General features: G+C 46.4%; 1 protein-coding gene across 1 annotated transcript in view; it reads left to right on the forward strand.

Moving 5' to 3' along the window:
• GALNT11 (polypeptide N-acetylgalactosaminyltransferase 11) overlaps positions 1–10,214 on the forward strand; it is a 30,803-nt gene extending 20,589 nt beyond the window's left edge. The window contains exons 9-12 of the mRNA XM_069958861.1: positions 828–1,046; positions 1,784–1,888; positions 2,182–2,319; positions 3,856–10,214. Of these exons, the coding sequence (XP_069814962.1) occupies positions 828–1,046; positions 1,784–1,888; positions 2,182–2,319; positions 3,856–3,987 (594 nt within the window). The 3' untranslated portion in view covers positions 3,988–10,214. The remainder of the gene's footprint in view (positions 1–827; positions 1,047–1,783; positions 1,889–2,181; positions 2,320–3,855) is intronic.
• Positions 10,215–15,640: the final 5,426 nt, after the last annotated feature.

The following is a 15,640-nucleotide window of genomic DNA, read 5'->3' on the forward strand; positions in this document are numbered from 1 at the left end:
TATGGAATGAATGGTTTGGGACAAGGACAACCCCTTAAAGGGGTTGTCCTGTGCTACAGAAACCTGGCCACTTTTATTTCAGAGACAACACGACTCTTGTCTCCAGCTCAGGTGCGGTTTGCAATTAAGCTCCATTCACTTCAATGGAACTGAGCAGCAAAACCGCGCCCAAGCTGGAGACAAGAGTGGGGCTGTCTCAGGAAGAAAGTGGCCATGTTTTTGTAGCGCTGGATAACCCCTTTAAAGTGACACTGTCACCCCCTTTGTGCATTCTGACATCTGTACACAGGTGTAAAGGGTAAATTTAGCGTTTTTCATACCTTATTTCATATCATACGTCATGGTATTTGTTCAAGTAAAAAGTGTCCCTTTATCAACTGCGGATTGTATTAAGTGGGCGTGGCCTCGCGGCATTGGCACCACTTAGCCACGCCCACAACGACACCGTTGGCCCCACCCCCTTGAAGCTAATGGTTATGTCAACGTAAAGGGGGTGGGGTCTAGACCTTTCAGCCAGCCTGTTCCAATGGCCGGGGAGGGGCGGGGCCAACTGTACCGTTGTGAGCATGGCTAAGTGGCACTAATGCCGCGAGGCCACGCCCACTTAATACAATCTGCAGTTGATAAAAGGACACTTTTTACTTGAACAAACACCATGATGTATGATATGAAATAAGTTATGAAAACCGCTAAATTTACCCTTTACACCTGTGTAGAGATGTCAGAAGGCACAAAGGGGGTGACAGTGTCACTTTAAATGTTCCACAAATGGTATAAGCATCTGGATGTTTTTGCAGTGACTTATCCTCCCTTTCTTTTCTGACCAGGAGCAGTATTTTGCCCTCAGACCTGAGCTCAGGAACAGAGACTATGGAGACATCAGTGAACGTGTAGCTCTGAGGAACAGGCTAAATTGCAAATCTTTTAAGTGGTATCTGGACAATATTTATCCGGAGATGCAAATTTCTGGTCCCAATGCCAAAGCCCAACCACCTGTATTTGTTAATAGAGGCCAGAAAAGGCCCAAAATCCTACAACGTGGGAGGGTAAGATAATTGTTCAATATCTACTGCTATAATTGTCTGGAATAGTGACAGAAATAAACATAAAGAAGATCTGCAAAAAGTAAGTTGTAAGAGATCTTTTTTTATTAACCCTGTAAAGGGGTTTTCCCAGCTGACAAAGTTATCCTCTATCTAGCTGATTATGGGAGTCTGACCATTGACCCCTCCAGTTTTCCATTATAATGGATTGTAAATTCAAATAAATGGGATCAGTTCAAACGTCAGTTTGTTACTGAGTCGGTCCGCTGTATGAATGAGAGGGCACTGAAAATCACATGGTAACTTTTTACTGTGGGTTATTATGAGTACAACTATATTAATTTATACAGTTTTTAAGTCCTGTCACTTAAATAAAAATATTTTTTTTTGTAACTTAAAACTATAAATACATTTTTATTTTCAGTGTTTGTTTGCAAGTACCAAGCTTGAGATATATATATATATATATATATATATAAAAATGTATTCTCACATATAGCTATAATTGATGTTTCTGGATGAAGGCTTGTTTTTTGTGGGACATTCACAAGGAAGAGAACAAACCACAAATCCTTTTTCCATAATTCTCCGGTTAGCTAGGCTGCATGATTGCAGTATTGGATACTCCGTTTCAACAGAGAAATAACATATACTATCTATGTCTATGGGAAATGTCTTATAATTTATTTGGCACCAGTCATACTAAACAGTGTGTAACTTTAAAGCATTCTCATTTTTAGATCATCAACATGCAGACGAACCGTTGTCTTGTGGCCCAGGGTCATCCTAGTCAGAAGGCGGGGCTGGTCGTTGTCAAAGATTGTGACTTCAATGATTCTGACCAGGTAATGTGTAATTCCAACACCAGATGAATAGTAATCATCCAGCAGTCATAATAATCAGCTGACATGAAATAGATCAGAATACGAGTTCACATACAGCAATGTCCTGCTATAAAGTGTACACATTGGAAAGCTCCTCAGCATCAGTGGTGGTTCCTTCCAGATGGGTCCTGCCATGCACTCTGGTCTGCATTTTTTCATATACAAATATATGCAAAGTGATTGGAATGCATTATAATGGAGAAGAAGCAGCAGCGTAGAATATTATATATAATATATCTGTATGACATTTCCAGATCTGGACATATAATGAAGAACATGAGCTCATCCTGAGTAATCTGTTGTGCTTGGATATGTCAGAAACACGGTCCTCAGATCCTCCCCGGCTGATGAAATGTCATGGATCTGGTGGGTCGCAACAATGGGTGTTTGGTGTAAGTATATTCTATATGCTGTTAATTTATGAACACTTATAATACATTCGGGAAGTCTTCAGACACTTCGACATTTTGTTATGTTGTGCTAAAACAATTTAAAGGGCAACTCCGGCCAAAAGCATTTTTTAATATGTTATTAGTTATGGAGAGTTAGACAAATTTGTAATGTACATTAATTATGGGAAATGCACATTTACTGCTATTTCCCTTAATCATGAAGACTTCTTCAAATTCTCAAAAATTCGGTGACGTCACAAATCAGGGTATAATTCCAATGGCGTGTCCAACAGGGGGCGCACTATGTATAGAATTCAATGAGTACCATTGACTTCTATATATAGTGCGCCCCTGCTGGACACTCCATTGGAATCAATGGCTGTATATGGAACAGGTCAGTCTGCACATTTATACAATGTACTACTCCCCCATCATCTGCTTATAGTATGAGCAGATGATGAGGGAGTAGTACCAGGGACATCCCCAATCCTAGTACAGTGTATATGGAACAGGTCAGTCTGCACATTTATACAGCCATTGATTCCAAAGGAGTGTCCAGCAGGGGCGCACTATATATATATATATATATATATATATATATATATATATATATATATATATATATATATATATATATATATATATATATATATATATATATATATATATATATATATATATAGAAGTCAATGGTACTCATTAAATTCTATATAAGGTGCGCCACCTGCTGGACACTCCATTGGAATTACACCCTGATTCGTGACGTCACTGAATTTTTGAGAATTTGAAGTCTCCATGATCTACTAAATTAAGGGAAATAGCCGTAAATGTGCATTTCCCATAATTAATGTACATTACAAATTTGTCGAACTTTCCATAACTAATACCATATTAAAAATTAATTAAAAATATTGGCCGAACTTCTCCTTTTAAGGATTTTCCCACCAAAGTATACTCCTTACCACCAGTTAGGACCCCCGATCAGAGTGCTGCCATGTCGTTCAGATGGATGGACTTGAAGATGGCCAAGCCTGGTTATCTCCATCAGGCCTGAGTTGGTTAGAGCGACAGCATGTGCGTCTGATCACATGTTTGTCTGGAACCCCTTTCTCATAAATGATGAGGATCCAAGGGGATGGACCCCTACTGATAGGACACTCACCATACCCATAGAAAACCATCACATTCTTCCTCTGATTTTTATTTTCTCTACAAATTGAAAGTTGTGACCAGTTCTAGTTTTGATGCATTTATCCTGGTGCCCCTTCACACGAACCATTTGCCATCAGAAAAATTCCAGAGCTGTCATGCCTGTGTTGTTGTTGTGCCAGTGCATTGTGTATCCTTGGTCGCAGTGATTCAACCCGCAGCTAGTTGCCCTGGGAACCTCTCATTACGCCTGCAGTGGACATGGGTTGGCTCGGGCATGTGGCTGACATTCCGGGAATAGCACACGTTGTGACTAGCTTTATGAGGTATGAGGTTTTTATTGCTCCTTGTATGCCAGATTTAGTAAGAACTACTTTGTTCCTCCAGAAAAACAACCGCCTCTATCAAGTCTCGGTCGGGCAATGCTTGAAGCTCATAGACTCCCTCAGTCATAAGGGATACGTCGCCATGGCAATCTGCGACGGTTCGCCCGCTCAGCAGTGGCATCTGGACAACTGATACTACTACATGACGGACCTGTCCACAAAGACTACACAAATCTCTAAGGCATTACAAGCCGTATGCTGCTATTTTAATATGGTACAGTTTTAAAGGATATATTGTCAATCTCTTAACATGTGGCGCATGTAGGCGGTGGATTAGGTGTAAGCATAGCAAACAGCTTCCCGCTACTAATGTGCAATTCACTGTGGGTGGATTTCAAGAATTGTTTTACCTATAGTCTGGAATCATATTTGATATATAGGCAATTGAGACCGTTTTAAGCTATTTTATGTCTTTTGCTGCACAACATATTATAAGAATTTTTAAATGTTCAAAATGTCAAATTCAAATTTTAACTGTCCAGACAAACTCCGAAGCACCCTGTTACTTTAACATTGACTTTGCAGATGCTTTGCAAGGCTTGGGGCATTTTTTTTTTTTTAATATTTTACTGTCTGTATAATTTTCTGTTCATTTATGCATTTTTTTTTTTGTTTTAGAAGAATTTTATCTGGGAAAAGATTTTTTTTAAACTTTAATTTTCTTTTGTCTCTGAAAGAACACTATTAAAAGGATATGAATGAGGCTGTTGGTCTGCTGGTACTTCTGGTGAATAGGAGCTCTCACTATACTCATTGTAGAGAAATGATTGTTGTAAATCCGTGTTCTGCTATCACTCTGCATTTGAGCCACTGGTGTTCACACTTGCAAAAGTATTGTATATGCAGCAACCAAAACCTGCCTTGTATTTCTACATTTCATGTGGTTTGTCACCGATCTTTCAGATAGCTTGGCTGTTAATCATACAGTAAGTAAGCGCTGTGCACTACGCCAAGTACTGTACAGAAATCTAATGTAGGGGAAGCTGACCTATCACTTTCTAGGATGTGTGATATTAAAGGGGTAGTGCAGTGAAACACATTTTTCTTGTGCCTGTCATTGGGGGACACAGCACCAGTGGGTATAAGCTACTGCCACTAGGAGGCGACACTAGACAGAAGAAGAAGTGACTCCGCCTGGCAGGCTATACCCCTCCTACAGGCACCAGGCTAACTCAGTTTTAGTCTAGTGTCCGTAGGAGGTAGACACAGGTGACACGAACCTCTTTATTATTTTAGTTTTATTTCTTTTTCTTCTTTCCTAGGTTATCAGGGGGACCGTCGGCGTGGGCTGCCACACCAGACGTAGCCTCCTCCTGAGGGTGCACTGGAAGTTTTCACTTCCCATGCGCCGGTCACCCGTCCCCCATTGCCAGCTCCCTGCGGCAGGATGCCGGTACCCCACCCAGGTGCAAGGTTACCGAGGGGGTGACCCTGCGAGCACCCGAAGACGCCGGACAGGTGAGTAGTCCTGTCCTTGGGGGGGGTCATCCTGGCTAGGGTAACCAGTAGCCTCTTCCCTGCTCTCCCTAGTCCCCATTGCCACAGGGCACACTTCTCTGCAGCACAGCCCTCCCTCCCCTATCACCTGTCCTAGCTGGACAGCTTGCCTCCTGCTCCCCCTTCTCATCACCCTCCTAGCTGGGCTGATGCCCACCTCTTTTCGTTCCCACGGAGCCACTGCAGCACGCAGGGGCCCCTCTCTCCTCCTTTTGACTTCGGCGGTCGCGTTTTTTGGCGCTCCGCGCCGCCGTCTCGCTACCGCCGACCTGCCCCACAAATTTAGGCCCCGGCTTCTGCCGGAGCTAGGCCGCGTCGGCGCACGCTAGTGACGTCACTGGGGGCGGGGCGCCCGCCCGTTTTTTGGCTCTTCCCGCCACAGCCCTTTCTCCTATTGGCTACTCTGTAGCCCCCACCTTTTCTTCCTGTGCCCCCTCCCTTCCTCCTCCTCTTGCCAGCAGCAGCTTCAGCTCGTGGCCACCTGCTGTTATCACTGTCTGCCAATACAGCAGCCTCAGCTCCCTGTGCACAGCAGCAGTCTAGCATCCAGTGCAGCTATTCCAGCGTGCACCAGCTACAGCTTCCAGTGCAGCAGTTCCAGCGTGCCTCAGCTCCAACATCCAGTGCAGCTCCAGCTCCAGCATCCAGTGCGGCAGCAGCTCCAGGGTCTGGTAGGCTCACCCAGTGGGTGATATTCCCCTCCTCCACTCCCCAGGCTAACAGCCCTAGCTACCATGTCTGGTCCCCGGGACGACCCCCCTAGACAGCTCGCTCCCGCGGCTGTGGCGACACACTTTGCGTGTGCTCGTTGCAATAAGAAATTCCCCTGTGGTCAGCCTGGTTCCCTCTGCCTGCTATGCCTTAACCCTGGTGCCACTTCCCAGGAGGCCCCCCCTCCAGGTTCAGATGTAGCCTCTCCTGAGTGGGTTAGATCCCTGTCCCAGGCGATCGGTGACCTCTCTAAGCTGTCGCAGGTCATGATCCATGCCATTGAGCGGTTGCCCTCCCAGGCGCCTCCAGCAGCAGGACCCTCCAGGGTATCTCCTGACTCCCCTTCCAGAGGACGGTCTCATAAGAGACCTAGACTCTGTCTCACGGTCGCCCTCTAGGTGTTCCTCAGACATTTCTCCTCCCAGATCCACTGCAGGCGGTTCCGCTTCCCAGCGACCCCTCTCCGCCACCTCGGGGGACCCCTCTGACTCTGACCCCTTGATCCGTGCAGTGCGAGACACCTTACATATTGAGGAAGAGTCCTCTTCTACCTCCAAGAGTGGTGTTTCCTTCCGTCGCCATAAGCGACAGCCATTGGTTTTTCCCAGCCATAAGGATTTTGAGGATCTCCTAGCCAAGGAGTGGATCACCCTGACTGGCGGATTCCATCCTCTAAGCATGCCGAGGCTTTGTTTCCCTTCTCCCCTGACTTGGTCACTACACGGACAGTGCCCCCATCTGTGGATCCTCCGGTTTCTCGACTTTCCAAGTCAACTACTCTGCCTCTGGCAGATGGTGCTTCACTCACTGACCCGGTGGACAAGAAAATCGACGCTTTTTCGAAGTTTGTCTTTGTTGCAGCTGGTTCGGCCCTACGTCCTACCTTTGCTGCATCCTGGGTCAGCAAGGCTTGTTCCTCTTGGGCCAGGCAGTTAGTCCATGACCTCTCCCTGGACACCCCGCGTGAGGATCTCCTGTCTCTGGCCTCACAGATTCTACATGCGTCCAAATACTTGTGCGACGCTTCTCAGGAAGCTGCTCGTTTGTCTGCGTGGGCCCTGGCAAACTCTGTAGCCATCCGACGCTCTGTCTGGTTAAAATGCTGGTCAGCTGACGCCGCCTCCAAGAAGGCTCTGACTTCTCTTCCCTTTGCAGGAAACAGACTTTTTGGGGAGCGGCTGGATAAAATAATCTGGGACGCTACGGGGGGGGGGGGGGGGATGGGAAGAGCTCCTTGCTTCCTCAAAACCGATCCCGGCGCCCTCAGCCTCCCAGGCGTTCCAGCCGTTTCCGCTCCTTTGAGCCTCCGGCACGTCGTCGCCCAGCTAAGGATACGCCTCCAGCTCCTTCTAGGAAGCCCTCCTTCAAACCCCGCCCCTCCTGGCAGCCCCGTTCTCGCCCTTCTAAGGGTCCTGCCCCCAAGTCTTCTTCCTGAGGGTCCTTCCCCACTCGGGTCTCTCCCTCAAGTAGGGGGTCGTCTGCTCTCCTTCAAGGAGATTTGGCTCGCCCATGTGTCCGATGTGTGGGCTCGGGAGGTGGTGTCCTCCAGGGTACAAAATCGAGTTTGTGTGCATTCCACCGCCTCGCTTTTTTCCATCAAATCTCCCACGCTCTTCGGCACGGCTTTCCGAGCTTTTTCGGGCGGTTTAGAATCTCCTAGCTCAAGGAGTTGTGGTCCCAGTTCCCCCCTCCGAGCACTTCCAGGGATTCTATTCCAATCTGTTCAGTCCCCAAAAAGGACGGCTCGGTCCGTTCTATCCTGGATTTGAAACGGTTGAACAGGTTTGTTCGCCTTTGGCGGTTCATCAACGTTTCCTACGTTTTGCCGTCGGTTCTGGACATTTCCAGTTCGTTGCCCTGCCCTTCGGGCTCGCCACGGCGCCTCAGGTCTTTACCAAGATCCTTGCACCTTTGATGGCTCTGCTTCGGTCAAAGGGGGTGGCTGTCCTGCCATACCTGGACGACCTCTTGGTAAAGGGCCGCTCCAAACAGGACACTTTGTGCAGCCTTCAGATCACACTCTATCTCTTGACCGATTTCGGTTGGGTGATCAATTACCAAAAATCTTCCCTCCCGCTCTATGGAGTTTCTCGGGATGCTATTCAACACAGAGACGGCCCGCGTCCTCCTTCCTCCCAACAAAGTCGTCAGTCTCTCTGCTCCGCCCCTGTTCGATTCGCCTTTGCATGCGAGTCTTGGGTAAGATGGTCTCCTCTTTCGAGGCGATCCCCTTCGCTCAGTTTCATTCACGCCCTCTGCAGCGGGCGATTCTGTCTCAGTGGGACAGGTCCCCTCTGTCTCTCCACAAGAAGATCCTCCTGTCCCCTGCTGTTCGCAGGGAGCTTCTTTGGTGGTTGACTTCTCCGGTGGTCCTCCTTTGTAATGTGTGTTATTTAATGAATAAATGTTGCACCGCACTACCCCTTTTAGCTTTCTGACCATCAGACAGAAGACATTGGCCTATAACACAGGCAGGATTGCGAACATACAGAAAGCAATATATTTACAGAGGGTATCTACTTTTCATATATATTGGCCAAAATCTGCTCTGCTTCATCTGTATTAAAAAAAAGAAATAATGATTGGAGATGAGTAAACGGTAAAAATGAAGCAAATCGCTTTGTTAGCTTGGCAGTCAACTTATCAGCCTGCTGCCTTTTGAAGTTTTTGCTGCTCCTCCCAGTGTGCCTGGAAAAACTGGATCCAGTCCTGGGAAACTCTTTCAGATTCCCAGGACTGGACCAGCTTTTCCCAGCACCCAGAGCAGAGTGGCACAAACTTCAAAGGCAGCCGACTGACGAGCTAACAAAGCGATTCACCATATTTTTACTGTAAGTTCGCTCGACTCTAATATTGACGCTTGAGTTGGAGCAGCGGTAATTTTAAAGATTTCATAATAAAGCGCTTTCTCAGCTCTCTGGGTGCTGGGAAAAGCTGGATCCAGTCCTGGAAAACTGGAAGAAGTTTCCCAGGACTGGATCCAGCTTTACCCAGCACCTGGTGAGGAGGAGCACAGAGTGGCAGTGAGTTAAAAGGCAGCAGGCTGATAAATGGATTGCAGAGATAGCGCTTTGATTAGTTGTTACTGTAAATTCGCTCATCTCTAGCGGTAATGTTGGATACTGTTTATTGTCCTTTCTTCAACGAAGAGACAGGAGGGCATATACTCTATGAAGGTAAGATATCTGCTATCCCACCCAGCTGTGCCAGTGAGCCTCAAGAATTCACTTGTCCATCGGCAGCTCTGCTTTGGGTGTGTGGAAAAGCTGGATGCAGTCCTGGGGAACTTCTTCCCGGACTGCATCCAGCTTTTCCAGGCACCTGGAGTCGAGTTCAAAAGCAGCCAGATGACAAGGCGGCACCTGAATGTAGGGCTTCGCTAATAATGTAGATTCACTCATCTCTAATGGTAAGCCATGCAGTACTTGCACTAAAAAATAAAAACTGTAAAGGTACATGTTGTTTTTTTTTTTTTTAATTTTTATTATTCACTGGTCCTCAGTTTGCTGGTTGGTTTATGTTGTTTGGTTGGCTTTTCCTAGTTATAAATCTGGAAAATACAGTTTAGCCTTAGTGCTGCTGTTCAATGAAAGTCTATAGGGGCTTCTTACCATTAATCATGAACTCTTATTTTAATCCTTCGCTCTAGAGTCAAGATAGATGTTTTATGCAAACTGGGTGATTCACATATATACAGGATCGCAGTGAAACTCTCCGTGTGAAATCTGCTGCAATCCTGTACGAGTGTACATACTTGCAGCATATTTTTAATTCCGCTGCGTGTATGTATATCCCCGTCTCCCTTTAACATTTCAATTCTTTGGCCGCCTGGCGGAATCCACTTGAAGTCTCCATGGAAATTCCATAGTGTGCACGTACCCTTAGAGTAGTTTTTCTTTCTCTGCTGGTCCAATAGTTTCAATGTTTGATCAGCACCTGTTGAATTTTATGGTGACCAAAATAAAGGAATATTTACCAGACTTTGCCTCCTGTCTTCACACGGCCTGGTGATGCAGAACATTAAAAAAAAAAAAACTTCTGTTTTAACTGAAGACATAAATTGTGTCATGTTCTCAATGCTGAGACGATAGAGAAAATGTCCATTTTATTTTATGATGACTTGTATTTTAAATAAAGTGTTTATAAAAAGCATTGACTATCCATGATGTGGCATTATTTCACACACACCACCAGTCAAAACTTTTTGGGGTTGTCAGGGATTTTTCAATAAAGGTCAGTGCAATGCTAGTTTAAGTGTTGCATATATTACATACACTTCTATTTTTTCGCTTGAGAGCTTTTTGCATTCTCAGGCTTAGTCACATGACCGCTCCTGCCTGTGTCTTTACTTCCGGTGATGTCACATTCCCTTTCTGTTCCTGCCAGTGAGGAAACGGAGTTATCAGGTGGGTGGGGTTATGCAGCCACATTCCTTTAGTTACAACCCTGTAGGAGGAGCTAACATCTGAGCCAATTAAAAACTGCAGCAGGACATGGAGGAGACCAGGAGTGAATAGAATAGCTTGGAGCTATATAAACTTTGCATTCCCAGGGAAATACATAGTGCTTGAATAGAGCGCCCCTTTAACAGTAACTTCCCTTTTTTTAACCCTTGATTCCCCTTCCCTCAAGAGCAACTTTGGTGCCAACCCCTTTAAGAGTGACCTATATACTGTCCCTTTAAAAGAGACTTAGGTCTTTGGTACTGTGCTTTTAAGAGCAAGCTATGCACTGTCCCTTTATAACATCACCGACTCAGCTCTGCAACTTATAATGGTAAAACAATGTCAGTGAGACAATCTTTAAGGACCTTTCCTCTTCCACATCCTTTATTGGCCAATAGTGGACATGTGGATATTGTAAGCATTGATTGAAGAGACCTTAGAATTTTTATTGGCTGCTATATTTCAGCTATTTGAATATGTGCTGTGATTGGCTGTTCACGTTTACATTGTGGCCATTATTTCTTATGGGAAATTAGGGGTCTTTAAACGTTAAAACGACATTCGATTGAACCAAAAATAAATAGCACACCTGTCACCGCCAAGTGCTACCAAACGCAGTTTGAACAGAGTCTGTGAGCAAAGCAGTTCGGGTTGGCAGAAGAATACGGATTACAATATAGTGCTTTTTCAAGCACTTTAAAGGAGAAGTCCGACCAAAACTTTTTTAATATGTTATTACTTACGGAAAGTTAGACAAATTTCTAATGTACATTAATTATGGGAAATGCACATATATGGCTATTTCCCTTAATTTAGTAGATCAGGGAGACTTCAGATTCTCTAAAGAAAAGAGATCACGTCCTGAACCGGGGGTGTAATTACAATGGATGGAGTACCATTGACCTCCTATATATAGTGCACCCCTGCTGGACACTCCATTAAAATGGATGAATGATTGAATACATTTCTGGAATACTTTGGGGAGCAAGTGTCCTTGCTCCCCAAAGTATTCCATAAATGTAATCAATCAGTACATAACAGTAAGCACGCCGCCGCCGCTACCGAACGCCCGCTGAACCGCCGCTCTGGACTACGCTCAACTACTCTCATCAGAGAGAGTAGTAGCTGGGTTCTATCGCCGCTGATGCTGCTGCTGATGGGCGCAGGGGGAGCCGCTCATCACTCTGCAGCAGCTATAAGCACTCCTCCTCCGGCCAAACTTTACTCTATGTGATCGATGAATCCCCGCCGGCGTCGCTCTCCGATCACGCATGCCGGCTCCCGATGCTTCCTGGTGTCTCCGGCCGGCATGCGTGATCGGAGAGCGGCGCTGGCGGGGATTCAGCGATCACATAGAGTAAAGTTTGGCCGGAGGAGGATGGGGATGATAGCTGCAGAGTGATGAGTGGCTCCCCCTGCGCGCAGCAGCGGCGATAGAACCCAGCTACTACTCTCTCTGAGAGTAGTAGATGAGCGTAGTACAGAGCGTCGGGCGTTCGGTAGCGGCGGCGGCGTGCTTACTGTTATGTACTGATTGATTACATTTATGGAATACTTTGGGGAGCAAGGACACTGTATACTGTATACATCAAAAACACTGTATACTGTATTACATGTACATACACATCCATTGTAATTTCAATGGAGTGTCCAGCAGGGGCGCACTATATATATAGAAGTCAATGGTACTCATTGACTTCTATATATAGTGCACCCCTGCAGGCGATCCATTGTAATTACAACCCCGGTTCGTGACGTCATATTTTTTTAGAGAATCTAAATTCTCCCTGATCTACTAAATTAAGGGAAATAGCCATATATGTGCATTTCCCATAATTAATGTACATTAGAAATTTGTCTAACTTTCTGTAAGTAATAACAAAATAGTTTTGGACGGAGTTGTCCTTTTAATACAGGAACTATGGGGGGTGATTTATCAAAACTTGTGCAGAGGAACAGGGAAACAGTCACCCATAGCAACCAGTCAGATCTTAGCAACCAGATTCATATGGGAAACCTATGAGCAACTGCTCCACTGTTCTTCTGCACAGGCTTTCATAAATCTTCCCCTATAGTGTTATACTGTAAAGATGTACAGTGTTAGGGCAGTAGTACTGCTGTGTGTATTATGGAGAGGAAAGATAATACTTCACCTCATATCAGTCACCATTCTATTTCTTGCTGAGGGAAACTTGCAACAGAATTCTGGCTCACTGATACCCCCCACACACACCTATAGGATGGCTACTGTAGTAAATATGTAATCCAGGACTACAACTCCTAACATGTACATGTGTGCTGGTGTTTGTAGTCCTACAAGAGATAAAATATTTAAAAACTAGTTAGTTTGTTAATATAAGTAATTGGCAGACACTGAGCCACCATGCTGCTCAAAAGACACTTGTCGGAAGACAGACATTTCCTGCCAATGAATAGAGTGGGTGGAGCCACAGGCTTGCAGATGTGTTATGTCACGGCTGACCCCTGTATTGTTTATGTAAACAAATCCAAGACGCAGCAAGAGGATGTCTAGAGAGACAGAGGCGATAAACAGAAAAAAAAAAAAAACTAAGGGACAGGTTACAAATTATTCCCTTATCCAATAAGAAAAAAAATGGACAACCTCTTTAAGGGGGTTATCCAATGAAAATCTTTTTCTTTCAAATCAACTGGTGTCAGAAAGTTATCTAGATTTGTAATTTACTTCTATTAAAAAATCTCAAGTCTTCCCATACTTATTAGCTGCTGTATGTCCTGCAGGAAATGTTGTATTTTCAGTCTGACACAGTGCTCTCAGCTGACATCTCTGGCCTGGACAGGAACTCTTCAGAGCAGGAGAGGTTTTCTATAAATCCCCATAGAAAGCCTCTCCTGCTCTCGACCGTTAGAGATGTCAGCAGAGAGCACTGTGTCAGAGTGAACATAAAACATTTCCTGCAGGACATACAGCAGCTAATAAGTATGGGAAGACCTGAGATTTAATAGAAGTAAATTACAAATCTTTGTTAACTCTAATACCAGTTGATTTGAAAGAAAAAGGTTTTTGCTGGACAACCCCTTTAAATGCTGCAAGGGGGGTGGCAGTTTTGAGCAAAATGGGACTGATGAGCTATCCACAGGACACCTGGTACCACGCAGTATGCCCTGCAGGAAGTGGTATATATCATATTTACTCTGAATGCCCTCCCCTGTCTGGAACTGTTTACCAAAAGCAAATCCCTCTAGAAAACCACTCCTGCTCTGGAGAGTTCCTGTCACAGACAGAGGTGGCAGCAGAGAGCAGTGTGTCAGACTGGAAAGAATAGACTAATTCCGGCAGGACATACAGCAGCTGATAAGTACTGGAAGACTTGAGATTTTTAAACAGAAGTAATTTTCAAAGCTGTATAATGGACACCAATTGATTTGAAATTTTCTCTCTCTGGAGTATCCCTTTAAGGAAAAGAAGCTGACAAGTTCTTAGGGTACATGAAAACTCCTTGTGGCACATGAAGGTTGGGAGAATTGAACTTTTTGGTCACAATAGTGTTGAGCAAACTTGCTGAACTGTTCGGGTTTGGCAGAGTTCTCCGATCCGGAAAACTCAGCAATTGACTCCCAGAGGCTGGAGAAGCTGGATGCTGCCTTAGGGAGTCCTGGAAAACATGGATACAGTCAATTAACTATTCAGTGGTGGGAGGGGGTTAAACATAAAAATGGAAATTGGATTATGCTGACATCAATAATACACTTAAAGGGGTATTCTCCCCAAGGGCTAAAAAAAAAAAATTGCTCCCAAACCTAGCTGGTCTTACTCAGCAAATCCCCGAGTGTTTTGAACAGTCTCCCATCTTTCTAGCTGCCACCGTTCCTGAGTTACAAGTTTTTTTAAATCCAAGATGGCGCTGACTAGGAAACTACATTTCCCATTGCAGAATTGAGGTAGTGAAATAGCAGAGTTAAGGACGTGAGGTAGCAGAGTTGAGTTTGTAGGATAGCAGAGTTGAGGCAGGTTTTTCGGGGGGGGGGGGGAAATGGGGGGCTGCGGACAGCCATGGTTAAGTGCTGGCGGGAGGGGCACAGTCCGTGGGAGCTTCAGGTGGCCGCAGGTGAGCTGCGCGGGGTGTGTGTGTAGCAGTAAGGGGGAGCTTCAGGCGGCCGCGGGTGAGCTGTGTGTGTGTGGGGAGGCACGGGGCATCCGCGGGTGAGCTGTGTGTGGGGGAGGCAGAAAGGGGGAGCTTGGGGCAGCCACTGGTGAGCTGCGGAGGAGGTGGGGGGGGGGCGGCTGGCTGCGGGTGAGCTGGGGCAGTAGGGGTGAGCTGTGGGGGGATCGAGGCAGTAGGGGGAGCCGTGGGCGGCTGTGGGAGGAGGAGGCAGTAAGGGGAGCATTTGGGGGGGGAGGCCTGCTGCCAGAGAGGGAGACGGTGCCAAACAGTAATTAGTGGTCCCTCCTCACCTCCTCACTTCAGTGGGCAGGGTTAGAAGCCATAACCCAGTCCATTGAAGAGAGGGAGGACACGTGATCCTGACAAGGATGGTGGGGGCCAGGAACAGGGAGTGGTGTCGGGTTGGACTGAGATATGATGATTCTATGCGTTTAGTGGGGTGAGTGTGCCTAGAAAAACAGCAAAACTGTGCAAAAACCGTAATAGATTGATATTGGAAAGCTATGGGTGGGCAATCTATTAATGCAAAAATAATAATACCCCTTAGGGTGCGTTCACACCTACAGGATCCGCAGCGGATTTTCATGCTGCGAGTTTGCAGCAAAATCAGCTGTGGATCCTGTACTGTGAAGCTCAACGGGTCCCATACACGCAGCGGATCCGCTGCCTGCATAGGACCCGGCCCCTTTAACCCCTGTGCCGCCGGACGCCCGCAGCTTACAGCTCCGGCCCCCTTAAACCCCCACACCGCCCGATCGCCGCGCCGCCGCCCCCCCCCCCCCCCCCCCCCCCCCAGCGTTCCGGCAATCGGGCGGTGCAGGGGTTTAAGGGGGGCCGGGGCTGTAAGCTGTGGGCGGTCAGCGGCGCAGGGGTTAAAGGGGCCGGGTCCCATGCAGGCAGCGGATCCGCTGCGTGTATGGGACCCATTGAGCTTCACAGTACAGGATCCGCAGCTGATTTCGCTGCAAACTCGCAGCATGAATATCCG

Source organism: Dendropsophus ebraccatus, chromosome 2 (assembly GCF_027789765.1).
Source record: "Dendropsophus ebraccatus isolate aDenEbr1 chromosome 2, aDenEbr1.pat, whole genome shotgun sequence".
NCBI lineage: Eukaryota > Metazoa > Chordata > Amphibia > Anura > Hylidae > Dendropsophus > Dendropsophus ebraccatus.